At 38.0% G+C, this 26328-nt stretch overlaps 1 protein-coding gene across 1 annotated transcript in view; it reads left to right on the plus strand.

Moving 5' to 3' along the window:
* Ptprc (protein tyrosine phosphatase receptor type C) overlaps positions 1 to 9861 on the plus strand; it is a 107693-nt gene extending 97832 nt beyond the window's left edge. The window contains exons 23-28 of the mRNA XM_059280709.1: positions 1068 to 1201; positions 3129 to 3263; positions 4632 to 4754; positions 4976 to 5151; positions 6842 to 6977; positions 8363 to 9861. Coding sequence (XP_059136692.1) covers positions 1068 to 1201; positions 3129 to 3263; positions 4632 to 4754; positions 4976 to 5151; positions 6842 to 6977; positions 8363 to 8635 — 977 coding nt within the window. The 3' untranslated portion in view covers positions 8636 to 9861. The remainder of the gene's footprint in view (positions 1 to 1067; positions 1202 to 3128; positions 3264 to 4631; positions 4755 to 4975; positions 5152 to 6841; positions 6978 to 8362) is intronic.
* Positions 9862 to 26328: the final 16467 nt, after the last annotated feature.

The following is a 26328-nucleotide window of genomic DNA, read 5'->3' on the forward strand; positions in this document are numbered from 1 at the left end:
TGTATTTTCTTCCCCTAAACACATTTGAAAAAATCAATAAAACAGAAATAGGTTATTAGAAGATGAAGCCTCTGAGCTGGGGCAAAGAAAGGCTTCTTCTCCTTTAGTTTTATCTTTATTGTGTGTCCAGGTAATCACCAAACAGCAGAGGTTTTAACAGTCATTTGTCCTCTTTATCACTGATATCTGAGAGGTTGGAGAAAGGTAGAAATGTTCAATAGATTGTCAGTCACTAAATTTACCACATTGAAATATGAACAATTTTTAAGGCTTTAATTCTCCTTACGCATATTGACGGGATCACACCTGGCGCTGCTTTGATTGCATCCAGCTGCCTGTACCAAAATTAGCATGAGTAAAATATAAGCCAAGCTAGTAAACAAGACAACCAGACAAATCAAATCAGCATATGGCTGACCTAGTTAATTTCTGCAGAAGTCCTTGTTAATACATTTAAAATATGGAATTGCTAGTAATGTAGTTAAATACATCATCAACTGGGTTTTTACTAATTTAAAATATTGAGAAAAAAGAAATGCTTTACCACTAAATAAAATTAGATTAAATAGTAATTAATCTGAAGAATGTACTTAGTAGAAATTGTTAATTTAATGTTAATTGAATAATATTGAAAACAAGAATCTAAGTTACGATTTTTTTAAGTTATATTAACCAGACCAGTGATAGTCCATGAACAACTTATGTGTGCATATCAAACACTGAACAATCCATTAGAACACGATGATGCTACTTTTCATGACCTGAGCTTTTATTACTGGAATCTTTTTGGGTATTTTCTTTTTTAGACTTCCAAAACTAATTTTAATCATTAAGCACTGAGTGAATTAATGATTAGACTCTCATTGCTGTTAGATCAGCACATTTAATTCTGAATTTCCTTTTCATTTCTACATGTCTGTCAGCCTGAAATTTGATTCTTTTTTATTTGAGTTCTCCATTGAGCCCTGGAATTTGCTCATGCCTAGAGAGCATTCTCTGTAGGTGAGCTCAGTCCTCAGCCCTGCTTACTTCCCTGGGAAGACTTGCTACTGTTTGTTTTTACATAGATGACTTTAACAGAGTGCCACTTAAGCATGAGCTGGAGATGAGCAAAGAGAGTGAGCCTGACTCAGAGGAGTCTTCTGATGATGACAGTGACTCGGAGGAAACCAGCAAATACATCAATGCATCATTTGTGATGGTGGGTACCTACACTTCTAAACCAGGATCTGGCCCTTTTGAGATCATGTCTGTGTTGTTAGGTCCATAGCTTAGGCAAAATTACACATAGCTGACAAGCTCAGTGATAACCACATACTCAGAGGCACAAAAATTTCACCTGGTAATACCATTTTAAACATATTAAGCAACGTGAAAGGGTTAAAACTTTATCAGTTGTTTCAGGGCAAGGCAATGCTATTGCTTATATTTTAAGTTAAACATAATAACATACTAGTTTTAAAAATAAAATTAGAATAAATGTAACTATTAAAAAGTATTAATTATTCAAATCAGCAAAACTGAATTTGTATGATGATACAGTGAAAACCTTTTAACTCAGATAACTAGAATTAGTTATTATTATTGTGACCACCCCAGCACTGGTCTTATTAATCTTGATAGTCACATGTCAGCATTTTGAATGTCTCTCCAATGAGTTTATGTCATATACTTTTTTGGACAACAACAACAACAAATAAACCAGAAAACTAAATGCAGGATCCAGTGAATACTTAAGTATTTAGTTGGATTTATTTCTTCTCTATATCTTCCTACAAATTACATTTCAGTGAATATTATCTTACTTGTGCTATGCCATGAGAAAATCTACAGACATAAGTTAAAATAGATGATAAGGATAATTTTAAATGCTTATGTTGGTTCATTTTTTTGTAACACAAATTGCTGAACAGTCTTATTAATAAAAACCCCACAGCCAGATATTGGGGTAAAAGCTGAAAGATCAGAGAGGCAGGGCAATAAGCCACTAGTACTTACTCCTATGAAATCCTCTGATGAAAGAGAACAAGCTCCATTCTCCACCTGGCCTTCTTACGTCCTCTCTCTGCCCAGCTCTATCACTTCCTGTCTGTACAGACCTCCAGACCTCTGTGGTTAACTAGTGGCTAGCTCCTCCTTCTGATTTTCAGGCAAGCTTTATTTGTTAGAGCACAAATAAAACAGCACTACAGTTCCTCTTTTTTTTGTACTAAAATAAAAAAGTTTATAACTAATATAAGAAAAACTATATACAATAAGTATAATAACTATATAAAATATATACAAGCAATAAATATATCAACAATGTCTAGTTCTTGAATGACAAATTCAAATAAAATACTCTTATTAGCCATCCTATCTTTGTGAATCCAAAGGATTGTACCTAATTCATCTTCTATCCTAATTTGCATTACTAGCCGAAAACTATCTTTTGATGTCTTTCAAACTTATACACTTCACACTTCTTTAGTGAGTTTCTTTTCTGAATTTCTTAACAAGGAAAACTATAACTATAGCTATCTAATCTTCAACTTCCTCAGAGACCCAAGAAGGAAATAATATTAACTGAGTAAGAAGGAAGTGCAAACAAGCGACTTCCAAAAAAATGTGAGAAATGACAGAAACAGCTGGCTGCCTGGACAGTTACCCCAAATTCCTCTGTAACATTGGGGCATCCATCTTTGGCCTACAGGCCTAGCATATCTGATAAACTCATCTGTGAAGCAGGATTTTCCTAAGAGCCCTCCTATACTTGTCTTGGCAAGGATCAGCAGTCCTTTCTTTTGTGTCCTGCTTGTCTGTTTGGATAGCATACTGTCAGCAGTCAAGGCAAGGGCACTTTTTTCTACACATTTTTACAATTAAAATTACTAATAGAGAAAAAAGATTTTTAGAAGAAAAATTATTCTTGCAAGGTAGCATTGCATATTGTAACTCTAATTTCACATTATTAGCTGTGAATTACCTATTTTATGAATAGATACTGCATTTTTCTTGGACTTGAGAATCTTAACTTTGTTAATGGCAATGATACCAAATCAACTATTTTTCCAAGTGTTTGAGTCTATTGCTCTCTTTTTTTATAGCAGCACTAACAAATTCCCACTTTTGTGATTTTTTTTTTTTAGAGTTACTGGAAACCCGAAATGATGATTGCCACTCAGGGGCCACTGAAAGAGACTGTTGGTGACTTCTGGCAGATGATATTCCAAAGAAAGGTCAAGGTTATTGTGATGTTGACAGAGTTAACAAATGGAGACCAGGTATGTACTGTGGAAAATGCTGTGCTAGAAAACCCTTGACCATGTTGTGCTGTTCCCCAATCTTGGATTCCTTGTTTATTGCTGTGCTCTCCATGTTTTGATCCTACTGTGACACTTGACCTCATTAGTGTTCCTGGGGCCATTGTTAGGTTGGCTCCATTATCTTATGTCTGGGTGCTGGACATTCTCTCAATTCCTGGGTGTGGGAGAGGGAACCTACATGGTACAAGGATATACCTTTCTATGTTTGTCCTATATTTATATGATAAAACTCACTCTCTACTCTGGACAAGTGCTTTTATGTACAGAGTTTTTAGCATTCATCTGGCATTCTCTATATGCAAACATCCTTTGTACTTAAATGACCCTCATTGTCTCTCCTAACCCCATTCTTCTAGAAAGACAAATCTTTTTGAAATCTTCAGCTATATCCTTCCTTCTTCATTCCCACATGATATTATTGTCATAAAACTCTGTAACTGGAAATACATTTACCATGTACATTTACTTTTCACTTAATCCATGTGACATATGTTTGGTATTTTCCTCAGTACCTAGAGATACCATTAAAATTCCCCAATGGTAGATCATTTAATAGCATTTTAGTTCTGACATATGGTTAGGCTTATTTAGTGAAAATCCTCATAAGCAGGCACCACGATCTATTACTGTCTCTGTCTTCATCTCTGCCTTCTCTTCTCTTACCTCTCTCCTCTATAGATCCTTTCTGTCCATTCCCCTTTTCTCTCTCTTCTCTGTCTCTGACTTTTATGCCTTACCTTCTCCATTCTTCTCCATCTCCAACTCCCTCCCTCTACCTTTGTCTCCCATCAGCGGCCCTCTGTGTTATCAGCAATTATGGGATGTAGAGATGTGTGGTTCCCTTACTCTCCAGTCTGATCCTTTATTTTGATGCTGCCTCAATGTGGCTTCTCATAGAGTTGGCCATCAAGATTCTGGGTGAAGTGTTGGAGCAACACAAACTCTGTTCTCAAGGACCAGTGGAGGAATAGTGGGGCCCAAGTTGTTGGAAAGGTTGCACCTGATGTCAGCTCATTCTATAGAATTTTGAAGAGGTTAGATCATTGGGATTTAAAAAGTGGGACAAATCCCAGACACCTCTCCCAGAACTGATAAAGCTCCCCTTGGATCCTTTGATCACTCCCAAGCAAACACCGCACAGTGAAAGGATCTTCACTATATTTGAAGTAGATTTTAGGTTTTTATAAAGCTTTCGATTTTAGAACAAAATTTCCATTTAATAAAAAAAAATAGAGGTGAGAAGAGTGAAGGGGTTCTGAATGCTTTAAAGAACAAACCCAATGCCGGCATGAAACCTGGTGAGTCTTGTTCTTTTTTTTAATCTAGGAAGTCTGTGCTCAATACTGGGGAGAAGAAAAGCAGACACACGGAGACCTGGAAGTGGTGCTGAAAGACACCAACAAGTCCTCAGCCTACGTTCTCCGTACATTTGAACTGAGACATTCTAAGGTAGGTAAACACTTCTGTTGATATTTACTTATGATGCAATTAATCTGATAGCAAACTAATACATAGTATTTGAGGTTATCAAGGCCGCTGTCTATGTAATGGTTCTGAATAAGCATTCTAAGTTGTTTGAATGAAAGCAAGTGTGAAGAAAACGCATCTGCCAAAGGGTAAAGTGGACTGAGCTTCATTTGCGTTAATGTTCCCTTCACCTCTGATTGCAGAGGAAGGAGCCCAGAACCGTGCACCAGTACCAGTGTACTACGTGGAGCGGGGAAGAGCTTCCTGCAGAACCCAAAGAACTGGTGTCTATGATTCAGAACCTCAAACAGAAGCTTCCCAAGAGTTGCCCTGAAGGGATGAAGTATCACAAGCATGCACCGATCCTAGTCCACTGCAGGTCAGGGGGCTGACGGGATGTCTTCTAAAGTTGGCAGGCTCCTTCATTTCTATTGAATTCTATTATCCTGATATGTAAAACATGTGACCCAGTGAAAATCCCTGTGAAGTAATTCACCTGTATCACAACTACAGCAACAATATAAATAACAAGGTTATAAAAGCAATAATTCTAGGCCGGTAGCTGTTTAATATCATTTTATGTAATCTTTGACTCTCCACCACCTAGCATTAGACCCAGAATGTTATATATGGTAAATTTGAACAGGGAAACGACAGAAAAATGTATGAATGGATTGGCTGACAGATTTCATTATGTGTAGACTTACGTGCATTGCATTCACTCTACTGGATATCACAGAATCTGAGAGCTGAATGATTTGTTTCCAGTAAACACACTATTTATTTTTAAACTTTGACAAAATGTGTGTGTGTGTGTGTGTGTGTGTGTGTGTGTGTGTGTGTGTGTGTGTTAGAGAACAGCAGCCTTCAGAACCACTTTCCCTCTGTCACATTGTGGGATCCAATAATCAATTCAAGTTACCAGAACTGAGTCCAAGCACCTCGATCTACTGAGCCTTCCCACCTGCCCTTAATTTAAACATAAACTGAAATTTCAGTGCTTGGCAACTTGACTTTAAACTCGTTTCTGTGATGACCCTCAAAAGCACTCATACAAATAATAATATTTAATTTCATTAATTCTTTTCATGCAGACACTTAAGTGTCATCTGTAGCAGACAACTACATAATCTCCTCAAGACATATTGAAAATATGCATAATATGAAAAATTTACAGAAAAAGAGTATTAAAATAAATGAGAAATTAAAAGCAATCTTAATGTAAGATGGATGCTGTACAAAATGGTTTTGCAAGTTGTGAAAGTCTTCATTATTGGCATCACAGATACGGGAACAAGCTCTCATTGGTGTACCCCTTTTCAGGATTATTTGCATGTTTAAAGTGAAATTTATGTGGACATAAAACTGGAGAGCAGAAGTTGAGGCTTGAGTATATTGCTTAGGGTGTCACTGGATGTTTCTTAGTGGGGTCTAATACAGAGTACTTTTTGATTACATGAGGTCTGACCTGAAGCTGTATTACGTTTTCCACCCACATTCATTCTTCCTCCCATGGTTGGTAGATTATTCGGTTGTCCTTGTTTTAGTGAATAATTCTGTCAAGCGTTGTTTTCCTGCTGGTGTAGAAGTAGAACACTGTTAAGAGTAAAGGGAGAAGCAGAGAAGGGACGCAACGGAGGGCTAATACTTGGGTTTCATCTACTTGGGTTTTATCTGTTTCTGAACGTGCTTTGATGTTTCCTAAATCTTGGTTTCTTCTATCGAATCGACCTTATTGTATTAGTTCTAACAACCCAAGACATTACTAAAAGTGCTTTTAAAGACACAAAGTACTAAACAGAAGAAAGTATATTTTTAATGTCAAATCTATGTCTCACAAAGCCACAGAATCAGCAACATCACAGTCGTGTATGGGACACGTCTGCCCCAAATGTATTCATAGGAACTCATTTGGCCCTTTAAAAAATAGAGAAAGATGCCTCTAGTAGATGTGAAATAAAAACGTATCCTATATCTCAAGGTATATACTAATAGCATTTTCACTATAAAAAGCTGAATTACTTCATTTTCTACTTAAAAAAACAAAAAACCTCTTGTTCTTTTGGCAGAGATGGATCCCAGCAGACGGGGTTGTTTTGCGCTTTGTTCAATCTCTTGGAAAGTGCAGAAACAGAAGAAGTGGTTGATGTTTTTCAAGTGGTAAAATCTCTACGCAAAGCACGGCCAGGGATGGTGTGCACCTATGTAAGTGTCCCTGGATGTCACTTTCTAGTCCTCTGTGTTTCCATGTGGGCGCTTCGCCTTCTCCTCTTCTCTATTCACAGATTCTCCCCTACAATTCTCCTCTCTGTTTTTCCTGTTTTCCCATTCATTTTTACATTCTAAACCTCAATGAAGGATAATCAATATAAATAAGACCTCATTAGACTTTGTCAGCAACTTATTGTGACAAGTCCTGTAGTTACATCATTAAATGCCCATTCATTGTTCATTTTTCCTCTCTTTAGTCATTTATCAACTAGTCTTGCTGTATAACAAACCAGTCCCCAATTTAGTGACTTCAATAACATCAAGGCATTTCAGAGATATTTATTGACCTACTGAGTTCCTCAGGGTTAGCCAATGAGACCCAGGTTCATATGTCTGCTGTCAGATGATTGATCCACTTAGGTCTGGCTGGCCAGAATAATCTCTGCTGTTAGGAAATTGTCAAGTGACTGTCATTTACCTTCGACAGCAGGAATGAGTAGCCAGTGGCTATGTGCAAAAGGCTAACCCAAGCTTATGGAATGGCAGAACATTAAGAGCATGGGCAGAAAGAGATGTGCCACCTCTTGAAATCAAGGCCTAGAACTGTCACAATATGGCTCCCAACCAACACAATCCTGAGGGCAGCCTAGAATCAAGGGGCCTTTAGTTCACACTGTAAAAAGTTATACAATGGGAAGCAGTATGTGTTACGTTTATGCAATCAGTGTATCCTTTATCTGCAATAGTAACCAGAGTTGAACATCAGCAATTTAGTAACTATTCCCGATATAATTTCTCACCGAAAATACAAAGCTTTCACGTACATGTGAATTGAGTTTACACATATGGATTTTAAAAAGTATTTGAATATTTGAGGAATACATAGGCTGTAAAGAAACTCAAAGGCAGATAAGCATTAATCAAAAAATTAAATTGACATAGAAAGTATAAGAAGGTGAACGGGGTGGGGGGCACTTCGCTTTAATTTGTGGAGATTCAAGCAAGTTTCTTGAATGAGGTGATTCCTGCTAGCATTCATAAATGATGTGTGCACATTAGCCAGGAGCATAGGCACAAAAATGACATCTTAGCAGAGTCCAGGGCTCAGTCATCACATGGTGTGTAATGGGGAATGCCACTTGTTTGTTGGTGTTCACCAGGTACCTCCTCTGATCCTAGAGAACTGGAAGTCAGTTAGAAAGCTCCTGACAACCTGTCTCGAAAAACAAAAAGAAAAGAAAAAAAGAAAGACAAAAAAAAGAACATGTCAGAAAACTTTCTGTTCTCTAGACTTTTAAAAGGTGACAGTTAGTGCTTGCACATTTCTTTGGACATAAGAACTTACTTCATGCAAGTTTTTGGTGTTTTCTTTTTACCAGGAGCAGTACCAGTTCCTCTACGATGTCATTGCCAGCACCTATCCTGCCCAGAATGGACAAGTGAAGAAAACCAACAGCCAAGACAAAATTGAATTTCATAACGAAGTGGACGAAGCTAAGCAGGATGCTAACTGTGTCCATCCAGCTGGTGCTCTGAACACAACTCAGGAAGAAAGCAGAGCTGCAGGAGCTTCTGAGCCCACCAGTGGTACTGAGGAGCCAGAACATTCTGCCAATGGTCCCGTCAGCCCAGCCCTAACTCAGAGTTCATAGGAAAGGGCTCAAGAGGGACAGCTCAAAAAATCTCAAGTTAGTTGTTTCTACTTTTCTAGAACTAGTAAAAGAAGATGGCTGTGCAGTGGTTCATGGAGTCTGTTCAACCTTGCCACTGTAGAAAACTATTTAAAATTGTCAAAGTGTTTTGTACAGTTTTATGCTTATTTTTAAAATGTATCTATCATTCAGCAAGAATGTGTGTGTGTGTGAGTGTTTGTGAGTATGAGTGTGTATGTTTGTGAGTGAGTGTGTATGGTGTGTATGTGTGAGGGAGTATGTGTGTGAGTGAATGTCTGGTCTGTGTGCATGTGTGTGTGTAAGTGACTGTACATGTGTGTGTGTGTGAGAAAGAGAGAGAAAGAGAGAGAGAGAGAGAGAGAGAGAGAGAGAGAGAGAGAGAGAGAGAGAGAGAGCTAGGTGACATTAGGGAGAGAGTGCTTTCAAACCATTCTAAATGCTATTGAGAAGCATTGCTTTTTTTCCCCTGAAGAAACTATATATTTTATATATAAATCATTAATTTGCTTGAAGCATCTATTTTTTTTTAAACACAAACTGAGTGTGGACTCAGTTGTAAGAATAACAATGTGTGCATTTCTGAAATGACCTCAAGATGTCCTCCTTGTTCTACTGATCATCTTGTAGTTTAGGATGCTATTTCTGGAGATAGATAAAAGTACATAAGAGTGTTGTGGGTGTGTATAGCTGCTTCAGAAAGTTAACTAAATTAACATTTGAGAATTCATGCTCCACATACTGTCATTTCATCATTATCTGTTAATGCATATTTAATCAAACGTAAAAATCTCAAGAGAGCTTAATTGTATACATCTAGGAAATAGAACTTTGCAAATGGGTTGTTGTCTACATAATAAATGAAAATTACTAATTGATGCTCTCGATCATATTTATACATGTTATGACTGAACCTAAGTAACTGTCCTTAAACAAATACAATGTATGTTAAAAACACATAAAATAAAAACAGGAGCATGAACATTTGTTTGTACTGATCATTTACATATGAAACCTCATACAGATATCTTATATAATTCAGCATTCATGAGAAACATAAAATTGAATATGCATTTTTCCTATGTTAAAGGCCATCTTTGACTTTCATTGAAGTGCATTTATTTTGAATTTTGTAAATGTTTAGCTTACTCTTACCAAAAAATAATATTGATAACCATAATACAATTTCAACTATTACTTTTCTTGTTTATATGAAGTGTGTTGCATGTTCATATGTGAAGTATGTATGTGCCTATTAAAATTTGTTTAAGTCAACCAAAACCATTTTCAAAACACTTTCACCAGTCCCAATTCTTAAAAAAAAAATGAAGTTTGTTATATGTTAATTCTATAGGATCTAAGATCTAAAAACTCCTTACTAATAATTTTTCCAGATGTAAAAGAAACAACTCCTTCTGTGACTCCTGCACCAGCTGATCACATTAAGTATTTACTGCCTTTAGTTTGGTCTGTTGCTTATGGCATCCCTGGTCTGGCTTCTTCAAAGTGGCTTAAGCACACACCATCAGTTCTGTACAGCCTATTTTATTTTGTGTTCTAATTATTTCATTAGTACATCACACAAAACTGGCCATTAATCCTTTCACTAGGGTGCAGCCCCTTGCTCCTGTTCATGGCGGGGGAGAGGGGGAGGCAAAATTGACAGTGAAACAGTTTCTTCTTCAAAGTGATAATAGTTTTCTTTTTTTGTTAAATGGTGAGAAAAACAAAGAGTGATCAACGGCAAGCATCAGAAGGCAATGAAGTAGGCGTTGGCTTTTCTATGTAGTCCTTCAAACTTTCCTACCTCTGTCTCCCCTAAGGAAGTTTCTGCGGCTTTTCATTGGACAGTGTCATGGAATTGGGCAGTTCTGATGCTGGAGAATGTTCAGGGATGTGATGAGGCTGGTGTCTGTGTTTATCTGAGAGTGGCATCAGAATACAAAAAGTGTAACTTCTACATCTTCAATGATACCTACTGGAACACAGTTCTGCAGCTGTTCACTTAACAAGCCATTTACAGCATCATCAAAAGCTCTTATTACTTTGAACTCTATGAAAACAGTGTGTGAAGGCTGATCTAAATTTTGCTCAAGTGTCTAGGTTAAGCTTTCTACCAAGAATATGAAAGACTTGTAAACATGTGAAGCTCTTCAACTTACAACATATTTTTAGGACTTCAGTAAAGTATAAAATCATTAAAAAAATATGTGTAAGTAAAGTATTTCTTCAGAGATTTCAACTGCAAGTAACATCCTCCAAGTGTGAATATTGTGCTTAAAATGTGTACTTTCCTCTTGAGGCTATTCTTTCAGATATACAAAATATATACTTAGAAAATAGAGCCATAGCAATTTATATTAATGTAAAAAAACAAGCTAGGAGCAATTTTCTTTTGCAGACGGTGTGGTGTGATCCAGGGAATGGCAACAATGGCTTAGAGGCTGGTGGTTCCATGAGAATGTATGTCAAGTTAGAGGAGAGACCCATGCACTCCAGTGTGGAATTCTAGGTCTGACTTTTAGCTGAAAAAAATTTTTGTGTGGGCTACAAGATCATGTCTTTAGCCCATGGCTTATATTCACAGGGAACATGAAGATGGCTGTGCTGAGGCTAATCCTCACTATTACTAATTCTAAGACCTTTCCAGGAAAAACAAAACAAAACAAAAAACAAGTAAAAAGTTCTTTTTTTTTTTTTTTTTTTTTTTTTTTGGTTATTCAAGACAGGGTTTCTCTGTGTAGCTTTGCGCCTTTCCTGGAACTCGCTTTGGAGACCAGGCTGGCCTCGAACTCACAGAAATCCTCCTGGCTCTGCCTCCGGAGTGCTGGGATTAAAGGCGTGCGCCACCACTGCCCAGCGTAAAAAGTTCTTTTAAAAAAGCCTAGTCCACTTTAGGGCTATCATACTGGGAATGCTGTTACATTTTTTTTTGTTTTTTCTGGGCAGAAGGAAAATTTTTTCCTGTTTATTTCTGGTGTCAGAATTCATTGGGAATAAATGATTCATTCAGTAACCTTAAAATTCAACACTCCATAATTGTGTACAGAAGTGACACGTAAGGAGGTGTAGGAAAGAGATACGCATTTTAATATATTCTTGCAAGAGTTAAATTATGAGAAGTCATTAGCCAGAAAATGTCTTTGCAATGTAATTTCAAAAATGTTAGCTTCTGGGATTGGGTAGATGTCTGAACGGTTGGAGTATTTGCTCACAAGCCTGAAAACCCTAGTTCATGTCCCAAGCACACACACTGAAAACCTGCTGGGTAGGTGCTACCATGCAGCTCTATGCCCAGGGCTGGAGACTAGAGACAGCTGGATCCCGGGACACAGAGGGCCAGGCAGTGTAGTCAAAACGGCAGAGAGAATGATTCGAAATGGTAAAGCAGAGTAGTAACTAAGGAAGATATCCCTTACATCAACCTCTGGCTACCACACATCTCCTTACAAATGAGTGCACTCTTGTTCCCATGCGCGTGCACGCACACACACCCAACACAGACAAGAAAAATGCGCAAGCTTATGGTTGTAACTACAGCACGTGATTGATAAAATTTTTGTATTCATTTTCTCCTATTCCCTCTATAATATTGAAATTTTTATTGTGTCTGAGAGCTAACTAGCATAGATCTTAATTTTAATTATTTTATTCATCATAGAGATTTGTTATAAAATGCCACATTGGTCGATAATAACACTAAATAAGCAAGTGGTCATTTTCCCACTATGAAGTCCTTGAAACAGGCAACTTCAACAGACATAAGGATCAGTGACAACTAGTCTCGGGGCTGTAACTTTTATTCTCTTGTACGAAGTTTACAACTTGACTGATTTGATTCATCTGAGATTTCTTCAAAGAGAAATATTCAAATTCAGGCTATTTAACTTCCTGTTTTAAGTGGACATAGACACACACACACACACACACACACACACACACACACACACACACAAAAAAAAAAAATCTTACGACTTTGACCAGAAAGAACAACAGGCCCGTTTCACGTAAAAGCTGTATAATTAACTTCAATTTTTAACTTTAGAAAAAATTACATCTATTGTCTTCAAATACAATTCTTCTTGCTAAGAGGAATAACTGAAGATGAAAGCATTAACTGACAATGAATAAATGTGTGAAAATAAAAATTTTTAAAAAGCAAGGTGTTCTGATTCAAAGAGTATATATCCTATACTATTACTTATAAAATATTTTTATAACTGATATTTGAGACATAGACATTATTTTCCCTGCATCTGTTTCTATAGTCAAATTTTGGACCATAGGCACACGTAATATATCTGTTTTCCAGATGGGAGCAGAGCCTTTGGCAAATTCAGTCTCTGGATGCTATATCACACCCAGCCAGTGATCTAGCCAGCATCTGAGCTCGCTCTTGCTGGCACGTGCTCTTCTTTCTTCAGAGAATCAATACCTTGCCAGTGAGGAGAATGGCAACTTCAGTTTATCTTCCTTCTTTTATTTATTTCATGATCAAAACAAAACTGTATAATGTGCCCTCCACGATGCTGCACAGCACAGTAAGTTCAGCTGAACTCATCCACAACACTGAAGTTATTGTGCCAAAGTAAACATACTCTCAGACATCATGGGAATTTTGTTCCCATAATACATATAAACAAATACTGCCCCATCATTAAAGTGCACATTAGGGAATAAAGTATTGTAATTAATCACAAATGTCACTGTTCCATTATCCCATCACTAGGACATCAGATATTGTTTTTACTGTTCAGAGAAGTGGTTCTCAACCTTCCTAATGCTGCCACCCTTTAATACAGTTCCTCATGTTGTGGTGACCCCCCAATCATAAAATTATTTTCGCTGCTACTTCATAACTGTAATTTTGATACTGTTATGAGTCATAGTGTAAATAGCTGTGTTTTCTGATGGTCTTCAGGGGCCCCTGTAAAAGGGTCATTTGACCCCCTAGGTTGAGAAACACTGATTTAGATCATATTTTTCTGTTTTTAGCTACTCATCAATCAGCGTTTAAAACTAGTGGTCAGAGGCACCATAAAACACAAGCCACAGCTGTAAAAAGTGAGTCTCATTCACTCTATCTGGAGTGCCACAGTGAGTCTTGAGGACCTAAGTGACTCTGAACTTACAAGACCAGGCAAGCTGAATACGGGACTCCCAGTGCAAAACAGCACATGTGGGCCATTGAGATGACAGTGGGTGAGAGCACTTGCTATGACCCTAAAGATCCGAGTTTAACCCCTAGGATCAAATGGCCTATCCTTTGACCTCCCCACCCATACCATTGTGTTAATACATCCTCACATGGTTCCTCCACACAAGCAAGCAAACAAACAAACTAAATAAACGTGCTTCCGTGGTTCACATATGTTCCCCATTTTCCTATACTAAAACTGGGATATCTAATATGCCTATATATTCTTGAAAAGGGAAACTTACTTAATTAAATAAAATTTCTCTTCTGTAGGAAGCTAATCAGATCCAAAGAACCTGGCATCCTGTCCAAGAAACAAATATAGTCTTATGTTTTGTGGGTTTTCGTTGTTGTTGTTTTTAGGTTGTATCCAGGTGTGGTCACTCACTCTTGTAATCCCAATATTTCAGAGGCTAAAGAATCTTGCTTTTTTTTTTTTTTACCAGCTTGTGCTGTGATAGCCTCCTAAAAATTAAATTACAGGTTACATTAACCTTAAGTGATTTTTCATGCATTCTATGTAAAGTGGGAAGATAAGTCTGGCACAGTCCATCTGCCTGCTCCCACTGGCTAACTCAGGCTGAAAGCAGTGTATCCTCAGTGTTCTTAGGCTAAGAACATGAGGTGAAAGCAAATAATTCAGATGTTTCATCTGTTCACATTGTAATAGCCATTGTAGATTACAACTAGGGGATTTTGCTGTACACAGTTAAGTTATAAAATTGGAAAATGAACATTGACATGTTTTACAAAGGAATTTCCATTTACATTTAATTACTTGTTTTCATTGCATCCATTACTTAAAGATGGGGATAGGAAAATGAGGATGCAAATGACTGGAAGCTAAAAACATTTGATATTTTTGTCATAATTAACAGAAAGAAAATACTGAACTTTCTCCATGGCCATCTGGTGTCTGTTTTGAATTAGAGTTGACTTTGCCAATTAATCACCCAGAGTTTCCTACACCTGTGGTGCCTCCTCCCAAACAGTAGTAGGGTTGTTAGCTGTGTCAAGAGACTCTGATAATGTTGAAATCATTTATTGAGTCATCCTCTTTAAGCCTACCAAAGACTTTTCCCACTATGTGTTCTGATATGGTTACCAAATCTTGACCATCCATGGGGCTTTTGTCTTACATTCTGATTCTTGACTTTCATCCCCAAGCTTTCCTGCAGCAGCTAGAAATCCCAAATGAAGTCTTGTCCGTCTTAAAGGACAAATGTACCATGAAGTGCATCTGACTCACTTTTACATATAGGGGGCAATGGTCCAATACCTGTGCCATGTGACTTGGATGAGGTTTCCCATCTGTGATGCCATGTTGTAAGCTATGGATTGGATTTCTCAGCAGGTATAAATGTGCAGGTTTCTTCTAAAATGACCTACTGTTTCTCATCTGGACTCACAGTCAGATTAAATGTCTTATAAGAAGTCTTATAAAGTGACTTCTTAAGCAAAACAAGTAAATTTTGTACATAAAGCATGCTTTGGTGTATTTCTCTTCATGTCCATCATGGATGTTCCTTTGATGAGACTCTGAAAAATAAATCCTACTGTTTCTTTCACCAGATAGCAAAATATTCGTTCACAATACTTGTTTTAAAAAAATGCACAGAATTTTTAAAAAGGTCAAAGTTGGCCAAAGCAATTACAGTTAAGAAATGTGTGGCATATATATTTTGGAATTTCATGTAGTTATTATAATTGTTACAAATATTTTAAAGTTAATTTTCACACAAGTGAAAGAATTTCCATGTTCAAGAATTTTAAATCATTCCCTAGGGTGTTCTTTTAATTCTACTACTACCTATTACATTAGGTTTCACCCATTCTTTTACTTAGTAGTGTTGGTTGGGGGCAGCAGAGAAGACAGGAAGGCATTCATTTGAATTTATTTCTCTCCACATTTACTTAGACCAGTGGTTCTCAACCTGTGGGTCGTGACCCTTGGCTGGGGTAGGGTGGGGTGGGGGGATGTCACATATTAGATATCCTGCACATCAGTTATTTACATTATTATTCATAATAGTAGCTAGTCGTGATGTAGCAACAAAGTAATTTTATGGTTGAGGGTCACCACAACATGAGGAACTGCATTAAAGGGTGGCAGCATTAGGAAGGTTGAGAATCACTGACCTAGGCAAACTCTTCACCTATGTTTTTAATGTTCCTTCTAGAGTTTTACTTAGATTTTAAAAAATTGTAGTGTGTGAATATTTGCTCCCATGTATATATATGTGCCTGTCTTAGGGTTTTATTGCTGTAAAGAGACACCATGACTATAGCAACTGTTATAAAGGAAAACATTTTATTAGGGCTGGCTTACAGTTTAGAGGTTTAGTCCACTGTCATGTCAGGAAGCATGGCAGCACAGAGGCAGACATGGTGCTAGAGAAGGAGCTGAAAGTGTATATATTTTTATCTGCAGGCAGCAGAAAATGAACTGACTTGAGCTTCTGAGACCTCAAAGCCCACCCCTTAGTGACACACTTCTTCCAACAAAGCCATACCTACTCCAACAAAGACAAACTTCTTAATAGTATACTACCTATGGACCATGTTTTCAAACACATGCTTGTATGGGGGCCATTCCTAGTCAAACCACCATAGCCACATGTATGCCTGGTGCTTGCAGAGGTCAGATGAAGGCACAGGTGTAGACGAATTGCTAAATGGTCTTACTAAATGAGAAACACAGAGCCAGATATAGGGGTGAGAACCTGAGAGATCAGGGAAATAGGGAAAGCCACAGCTAATATCACCTCACCAATTTCACAGCTTCCAAAGGGCGAGCTACTTCCTGTCTACCCACGCCTATATGCCTTGCTGTTCTGCCATCTGATTTGCTCTTTCTATCCAGCTACATCATTTCCTCTTCCTGTCCAGCTCTGTCACTTCCTGTCTGTCTGTACAGACCTCCAGACCTGCATGGTTAACTGGCGTTGGAATTTAAGGCATGTGCTACCATGCCCGGCTCTGTTCCCAGTGTGGCCTTGAACTCATAGAGATCCGGACAGATCCTGCCTGCCAAGTGATAAGATTAAAGGTGTGTGCTACCATTGTCTTTTATATAGTGGCTGGCTTTTTCCTCTCATCTCCAGGCAAATTTTATTGGGAGACACAGTATATTGGGGGACACAATACATCACCACATGTCTCCTGTTCCACTGAACACCAGGAGCCATCAGCCCACCGCCTGTTCAGCTGCCTTAGAAGGAGGGGCACTGTAGCTTTTCCAGATTGCAAAGCCACTTCAGTGATGGTGCCACATTTTCCTGGCCTCAGAGGACACCTATTGCCAAAGCTGCAACCACACTTGTCTTGGCAAAGATCGGCAGTCCTTTTTCTTTCTTTTTTTTTTTTTTTTTTTTTTCCTGCTTGTCCATTTTGGGCAGCATACTGTCAGCAGTCGATTTGAGGGCACTTTCTTGCCCAGTGGCTAACTTTTGCCACAGTGAAAGTTAACTCCATGTGGAGGTTTTTCAATGCCCATATCTTCTCTGAAGTAGATTGGTGCTGCCAGTAGCAGACATATCTCATAGTCATAAAAAACAAAACCTATGTTATTAAAACATCTTAAATGTCATATTCTGTAGATCTCTGAAGGGTTTGAAGATGACCTGTCTATTTAAATTATGTCTCTGCCTGACCTTGAAAACATACCTAATATGACTACAAATTTGATTGTAATGACTAACTACTCACTTTCATTTCTTTATATCCTAATAGTTGGTAATAATAACATTCAAGGATTGGCAAACTGCATTACATTGTTAAATGAACTGTATAGGTACAATACCTTGAACAAGATTAGAAGTATATGTACATACAGTAACAAAATCAATCTCAAATTTGTATCTATATACATAGTTTGTATACAATATGTAAAAATCCAATCCAATGTAAAATATTTAAAACTAGTAGTTGCTTTCTAAAAGTAGATTCAATAATCAACCTTTTTATTTTATTGTATCTATATAAATTAATCTCAAATTTGTAGCAATATACATAATTTGTATACAATATACAAAAATCCAATCCAATGTAAAATATTTAAAAATAGTGGTTGTCTTTTAAAAGTATGCTCAATAATCTACCTTTTATCTATATCATATCCATATTTGTTATTTTTTCTTTTCAGAGTAGATTCGATAATCTACCTCTTATTTATATCCTCTTTTTTTCAAACAAGAACCTTAAATCTAACCTCCTTTGTTTAGCCTTTTTTTTAACCATTAACAATAACAACTTGTAACCAACCATCCTAAACAATGACAGTTATCCAAAACCCATTGAAAGACCAAAAACCACCCACCCCACCTCTTGGGAAAGTGGGTGTCATGTTTTTAAAATTAATTCCTGGGGGCTGGAGAGATGGCTCAGCGGTTAAGAGCACTGGCTGTTCTTCCAGAGGTCCTGAGTTCAATTCCCAGCAACCACATGGTGGCTCACAACCATCTGTAATGAGATCTGGCGCCCTCTTCTGGCCCGAAGGGACACATGCAGGCAGAACACTGTATACATAATAAATAAATCTTAAAAAAATAAAATAAAATAAAATTAATTCCTGATGTTTGGAGGTGAAGACATCTTTAGGGGATCCTGAAAAGAAAAAATTTGGGTTAATTGTCAAGTCCTGGCAGAGAAAGCTGTACCATTTGTTGTCCAGTCACTGTATAATTAAAAAGTGCAAGGCTTGTCTCAAGTCCTCGCTCAAATAGTCTGTGAGGCTGGATCATCTCAGCTAGCCATCTCAAAATTGTCCTGAGCAGTTTGTAGTCCAAAGCTGATTTTTTGGTGATGTTTGTCAGCTTAGTGGTATTATTATTGTCCATGTAGAATCGTCATTGTGGGGCCCTATCATCTTTTTGGAGACTTCAAATTTGCTGTTAGGCATAGCCTAGAGATCAGAGGAAAAAGCCAGCCACTATGTAAAAGACAACGAATGGTTCACATGCCTTTAATTCTATCACTTGGCAGGCAGGGATCTCTCTAGATCTCTATGAGTTCAAGGCCACACTGGAAACAGAGCCTTGCATGGTAGCATACACCTTAATTTCCAACATTAGTTAACCATGGAGGTCTGGAGGTCTGTACAGACAGACAGGAAGTGACACAGCTGGGCAGGAAGAGGAAGTGATGTAGCTAGACAGAGCAAATCAGAAGGCAGAACAGCAAGGCATATAGACGTGGGTAGACAGGAAGTAGCTCACATTTAGAAGCTGCAGAGTTGGTGAGGTAAGGTTAGCTGTGGCTTTCCCTATTTCTCTGTTCTCTCAGGTTTTCACTCCTATATCTGGCTCCATGTTTTTTATTTAATAAGACCATTTAGAAATTCATCTACACATACAGGATCATCCTGGAATTAAGGATGGTTATGAGCTACCATTTTTGTGTTGGGGAGTGAACCTGGGTCTTTTGCAAGAGCAGCAAGTGCTCTTAATTGCCATGCCATCACTCCAGCCCTGTAAGCACTATTCTTAGAAATGAATGAATTCTTATATAAAAGTAACACAGAAAAGACCCAGTAAGAAAATTAAAGGCCATTCTAAATCCAATTGAAAGGCAGCCAAAGAAAACTGGAGTTCACAGAGCAAGAACTATGAAAAGTCGTTGCATGAGGTAGAGGCTCCATTTCACTCACATAAGAGAAATGCAAAATGAAACTACTTTTTTTTTTTTTTGGTTTTTCGAGACAGGGTTTCTCTGGGTAGCTTTGTGCCTCTCCTGGAACTCACTGGGTAGCCGAGGCTGGCCTCGAACTCACAGAGATCCGCCTGGCTCTGCCTCCTGAGTGCTGGGATTAAAGGCGTGCGCCACCACCGCCCGGCTCTATAATAGCTCTTGATGGTAAACACATAGACACTCATCCGTGGAATATTATATCTTTACCTAGACTGGAGGAAATGTTCACATGGAAAGGAATATGTGACTTTTAACATATTCTTACAAACTTTAACCTGTGAATTTATTATCTGTTTTAAAACAAATACATTTTAAATTCTTGAGTAGAAGTTCAGATATATTATTTTGTTTGGTGAATATTTTTCCTCTCTCTCTTTCACACAAACACACAAACCCTCACAAACAGACATAACACACACACACACACACACACACACACACACACACACACACACACAAGACATACAGAAGCAAGAAAGGGAGGGAGGGAGGGAGGGAGAGAGAGAGAGAGAGGAAACGGGGTTATAAAGGAGTGAGCCTGGGAAAGATAAGCCAAAATAATTTTCTTTTTAGTTTGACAAGGCCAGGAAAAATTCAGAAGTACATTTTAAAATATAAATTATATACAAGTGCTTCTTTAACTTTTTAATAAATAATTACTTAAGTCATGTGAATTTGTTTAAAAATAAAACTGTAATGAGTTGTTTTAACAGTAGTAATGTTACTTTTTTATAACCTATCACAGTCAACTATAAAGTAATGACTTTACACTGCACTTAATGCAAACAATCATAAAAATGACAGATTGTCACACACACAGACTTTCCCCAGCATTGCCTCCTTCAACTCTTGGTCCCTTTTCTTATTGACATTGCTTTATTAGAAATCTCAGTGCTAACTTACCCTATTAGTGAGCTCTTGAAATTGAGTCTAGAGTCCTCTCCAAGGCTTTGCTGTTTCTGAATTCCTTACTTCATATACCTCTAAGCAGCATGATTTCACCACAGAGTGGATACACCAGATAATCTTCCATACTGCTTGCATCTGGTCTTGGGTCCTTGGGGATGTCTACAGCTGCCATGACAGCTGAAGAGCAGTGTGGAGGGGGTATTAGATCCAGGAATTCCATTTTTTATCTCAAAGAACGTTACAGCTATTATTTCACTGAACCCTGTCATTGACTGTTGCTGTGAGATGTCGGAGCTATCTTTTAACTTTTCCTTCTGGAAATACTAACTGTATTTTCTTCCGGGATAATTCAGTAAGTCCTTCTTGATTGCTGAAATGTACAAAACCCATGTGGCTCAATTTGTCTGAACATTTCTTTCTACATTAATTCTTCCTGGGACACAATTATATTTGGGTTCTAATTCTTTCATGATTACTTGATTACTTTTATTTACTGTGCTTTTAGTTTCTTGTTTGTATGCATGGCTTCCCTCAGTGCCTCTTGCCTAGCTTCTGCTCTCCATCACTCTCCTCTGGAATTTGTAGGGCATGTCCCCTTTCCTTTCCATCTTTGAAAAGCCTAATGTTTGGTGTCTGATCTCTCTATTGTCAGATCTTTCAGGTCCTACACTTGATCATCAATTTTAACTGTGGCAATCGTATCCTTTCTCTCTTTTCTCTCTCTCTCTCTCTCTCTCTCTCTCTCTCTCTCTCTCTCTCTCTCTCATCACCCCCTGACTTTTGTTTTTGGATTGAAAGGATATATTTATATTCTTTATATTTTTATTGTACTTCCAAACTCAGTTTATTTTCTTTGCTGTGTTTTTAACGCTCATGGGCGTTTTGTTCTCCTATCTGAAGATCCTTCAAATTTGTTTTTCCTGTCTTCTGTCAACAAGTTAGAAATCAAAACATAAATTTGAGTTATATGGATCTCTACATAGTTTTTACTTTCTGGAGTTTCCTTTTGACCAGATACTCTTGGAAGGGAGCAGCTCTCTGAACATTTTGTTCCAGGGATCATCACTTGGCTTATCTGCCTCCCTTGCCCAACTCCAGATATCTACCCTGATGACAGATCTAGAGATCTTATCCCTGACAAGAGGCCATCTGAAGAGAGATCAATTCTCATGGACTCTGTGACTGTCACCTACCCCCAGAACCAGGATTGGTGCTCCATCCTTGACTTACATAGCACTCCACAGCTCTGCATAAATGCACCATTTCAGCCAGTGCCTGTCTCAGGAGGGAGCTCCCCAGAACCCTGTTTGAACTTCTGTGCATCCCTTTTGTAGCAGTTTGCAATAAGAATACTGAATAGGTCAATAAGCATCATTGCAGTTATTGAAGGAATAGGACACCTGGATATTAGTCGTAAATACAACTTTTTAAAGAGTTTTTATTCTTCAAGGCTGTATTTGTGTGTGACTGTGCACGTGTTTGTGAGTGTATGCATGTGTGTGGAGGCTAAATGTTGACCATGGGTGTCTCCCTCAGTCATTCTTCAACGCCCACCCTCTCTCCTTGTTGTGGTAATTTTAATGCCTTTTCTTGAGATAGGGTCTTTTGTTAAACTCTAGCTCATCCATTGTCTTGATGGTTGACTGGCTGACTGAATGAATGCCTGACTGGCAAGGGACCTTCCTGTGTCTGTGTCTTAGAGATAAGTCTACAGGCACACACCTCAATGCCTGGCTCTTTATGGGATGACAAGAATCTGGACTCAGGTCCTCATACCTACAGAGCAATCACTGAGCCAGCTCTCCAGTCCCCAAGACTGCATTTTTGGAACATGTTTAGGTTCACAGAAAAATGAAAAGAATGATAAAAACATCTAACATGTCTCTGGCTCCAAGCATTCATTTCCACACTCTTAATTTTATTTTAGGTGGAGGAGGGAATTGGGAAGGCAGAGGGGAGGTGAAGAGGCTGGGAGGAGGGGAGGATGAAACTGTGGTTAGGGTGTAAAATAAATAAATACATTTGGAAAAATGAAAAAAAATATATCTTTTAATTCTTTTGCTATTATAATGTAATTGCTTCGCTTCTCCCTTCCTTTTTCCTCCCTCCACACCCTCTCATATACCCCTCGTTGCTCTTTTTCAAATACATTGCCCCTCTTTTAATTAATTGTTTGCATATTTACATGCATACATTCCTAAATACATAAGCACCTGCCCAGTCAGTATGGTGCTACTTGTATGTACGTTTTCAGAGATGACCATTGAGTCTTGGATAACCAATTCTTGTGCTTTTTCTAGGGAAGACTATGCTAATGTGGATGGAGGAATGCCCAGGAGGCCTCAGCTCAACACAAAGCCCCATAGACAGTCAAGGAACACTGAACCAAGGAACACTGAAAATGGGAGAAATAATCTTCCACATAACTTTTTTTAAAGTATAAATTTTATGCAATTCAACAAAAATACATATTATAAGCAGTCCTCAACTTCATCCCTGTGTCTTCTCAAGCAGGTCACGAACACTGAATTTCTGTTTTAGAAAAACATACACAACACCCCTTTTGCCTGTAGAGACCATGGTTGCTTTACAACTGCACTGCCATTGGCCATTTCCAACATTTCCCCTATTGTGTATTTTAACCTCTGTTCCTGGACACACCTTAGAAGAGCCCAGGCTTCAGTGAGCATGCCATGGCACATGACAGGCTAGGGGAACATTGTATTGGAGGCGTTTAAAAATGAAAACTCGGCACTGGACTCTGTGATGTGTCCTCACCTCTGACAATTGAATAGAGCTTTCCTGGCTGTGGAACACTGACCTAGTAAAGGAGGCAAACCTCCTGCCATGAGATGAGAAAGTGAGCAGAATGTGAGGTGAATCCAGAGAGGAACTTGAATGAAAGATCGATGAAGCTACGGATACTCAGCCCTGATCAGCCATAGCCTCATGCTGTTAAAGACTTTCATCTGAAGGGAGCAACTGGTTTTCCACCCTTTCTATCCACTTTAACTGTTTTTTTTTCTTTTTTTTGACCTTCTATAAAAAAAATATTTATACTCTACTCACCAAGCTTTAAGGTAAGAGGTAGGATTGTTTTAAATCAGCTAATAAAGTATGACACCTCACAAGTTGCCATTAGAGTTTTTTCCCGGTATGACTTGTGCAAAATAAACACCTGATTAACGTCCATGTGAATACACCTTAAGAAATTCCACCCCTCCCAACTGATCAAGCAGTTCCATTAAAGTACAACACCTAGTACAAATGGAATGCTTCTCTTGAGCTAAGGAGCCCATTCAGTGACTTTGTCACTGACTGGACCTTCAATACATGGGTAACATTTTATATTATGAAAAACTGCATTTTGAACGGAAGAGGCATTTTATGTACGAGATAAGTCATTGTGTGTGCCTTTCCCAATGGAGACTTAAAGAAATATCTATACATCCTAGTTAGAGAAGGCACTAACCCGTCAAACAAAGCGTTCTGATCAAGTCCATCTTGGTGAGTCAGAGTTTATCAGGACCGCCTGGACAGCACAGGGGACAGCTGGCGGCTGCCTGCTGCAGAAGTCACACCACAAGCAGTTGCTCACTTCTTCTATGGTGGAGATTGGAATTGTGGGAAATAGGGGGACCTTGTGAGGAACTCTTGAGTGTCTTATGACTCTCCTCAGTCTCTCGGCCTTCCATCCAGGAAAGGATGTTAATAGTTCAGGAGGCTAGGGGAACATTGTGTTGGAGGCATCAGCCCAACTGCTCTGCTTCAAGCAGGAGTCTCATACACAGCCAGAGAAAACACCCATTTTCATTACTTACTCATTTGATAGAAACAGGCTTCTAAATATGTGAGACCTAAGAAATGATAAGCAAAGCATCATTTCTACGTAGCATTAAGAAGAGAACCATTTTGCACATTGTAAACTAGTCTTTCAAGTTGTTAACCCATCACACAGTACAGTAGATGTTCTAATCCCATTTTGATTAAAAACAAACAAACAAACATCAAGCTAATGTTTTTCTTGATGATACATATCTGAGTTGGAATTAAGAACTCAAAAAGAAACAGTAATTTATTAATTTAGAGATGAAAATAGCATTTTATCTTTGAAAGTCATGTTTTAAAGGACACATAAATCACCAGGATTATGGCTGAGGGGCTGTGATAAATGTAATATGGAAACTCTGGGTTTGTTTATATACTTGTTCCTCAAATTTCTTCAGGGACTACAAAGGAAATCTTGGAAGAAGATTTGAAATTCTTAAACAAGTCTAACCTCACTAAATTATGAATTAAAATGTCACAGAAAATAAATCTCTGGATGTTTTCTAGGAAGTAAGTTGTTACTGAGCTGTCAGCCTGATTCCAATCTCAAGTGTGTTAGTGGCAGGTCATTCATTTGGGACATAAGAACAAAAGCTGACTATTCTAACAAGTTATGAGAATTAGATGCCGAAAAAAAAAAGAAGGTCATACACGTTTTATGCAACAAAGTCAGCTTTGTTTATATGTGACCACAGATATTAGAGGAGCTAATTATGTAATTACTTTTGGACTTTTTTGCTACTGTAAATGAGTTACATGCAAATAAAATCAAGTATTATAATTATTCAGTCTTTAAATTTGGATTTCTGTTTCTTGTCATAAAAACAAGTGATACTTTTAAACACACCTTTATATTCAAGATGAAATTATTATTGTTTCAATTTGAAAGTGAATTTTATGGAAATAGCTTTTCAAGCCCACAGTAAGTACAGTAAGATTGGATTTTTAGTCCAGAACATTTTCTTCTGAAATATGTATTTCCTACTGAATGAGTATAGGATACATATATACATATATATGTGTATGTATGTGTGCATGTATATATATATATTAGAAATAAAATTCATTTCTACTGATATATGCTCGTAGCTTAATGTGAAGTGTCATGGGATAGTAAATTTCATAGGAACTGCATGTATCGTCTCAGAAGCAATCTTGTAATGAAATATATTTGCATAGGTATAATTGTTGTTCCTCACCTTGCAGAAAGCAAAATGACCACCAGGGTGCGCTAAAACCTTTGCAATAGTTTCCTTCTGCTGGTGGGTGGGGCTTCTAAGTGCTACTTCTTTGTGGATGGGGTATGATGATTTTCATGTGCACACTTGTATATTATGTCACTGAAATTGCTGACAAGAATGGCACTATAAGACAAATTAATATTCCTGTGGGAAGAGACATTTTAGCTCATATTCTGTACAGTTTTCCCAAAGAGGATCGACCTGGAGTTCCTACTTACATCTCATGGGAACCAACTGTGGTATCACTCTCTGACACCAGCATCCCAGGAGTGAGGGACACATACGGTCAGAATTTCCTCATATAGATGTCCTACCATTGTTATTACATCATGTAGTACCAGCACCCTCCCTTTTGTATGTGTGTGTGTGTATATGTGTGTGTGAGTGTGCAAGTGTGTCTGTGTAAGTGAGAGAGGATGTGTTTAGCTTGTGTGTGTACCTAGAATTCCCGACACGGTGTGACTGCTGGCAGGTCCCAGTAACCGTATTTCCCAAAGAGAACTCATTTCTGTCCCAAACTGTCTCAGTATTGTTTATTGTTTTCTCGGAGCCCCGAGTTTAACTTTCTTGGATTGACGACAAACAGAGATTGTGCCTCAAAAATGCTGGCAGTTTAAAAATTAATTTTGCCACCTCAGGTACCTTCATGGTTTAGAAAATAACAAAAAATGGGTGAAAAGGAGACGATAAAATATTAATTGGTGTTAGCTCCAAAAACATGCAGAGAATATAACGCACTGAAAATACTCACATTCAGTTATTTATTTCTGGCCTGCATAACATACTGGCAGCCTTTGTCCTGGCCTTTGGTG

Source organism: Peromyscus eremicus, chromosome 15, assembly GCF_949786415.1.
Source record: "Peromyscus eremicus chromosome 15, PerEre_H2_v1, whole genome shotgun sequence".
NCBI lineage: Eukaryota > Metazoa > Chordata > Mammalia > Rodentia > Cricetidae > Peromyscus > Peromyscus eremicus.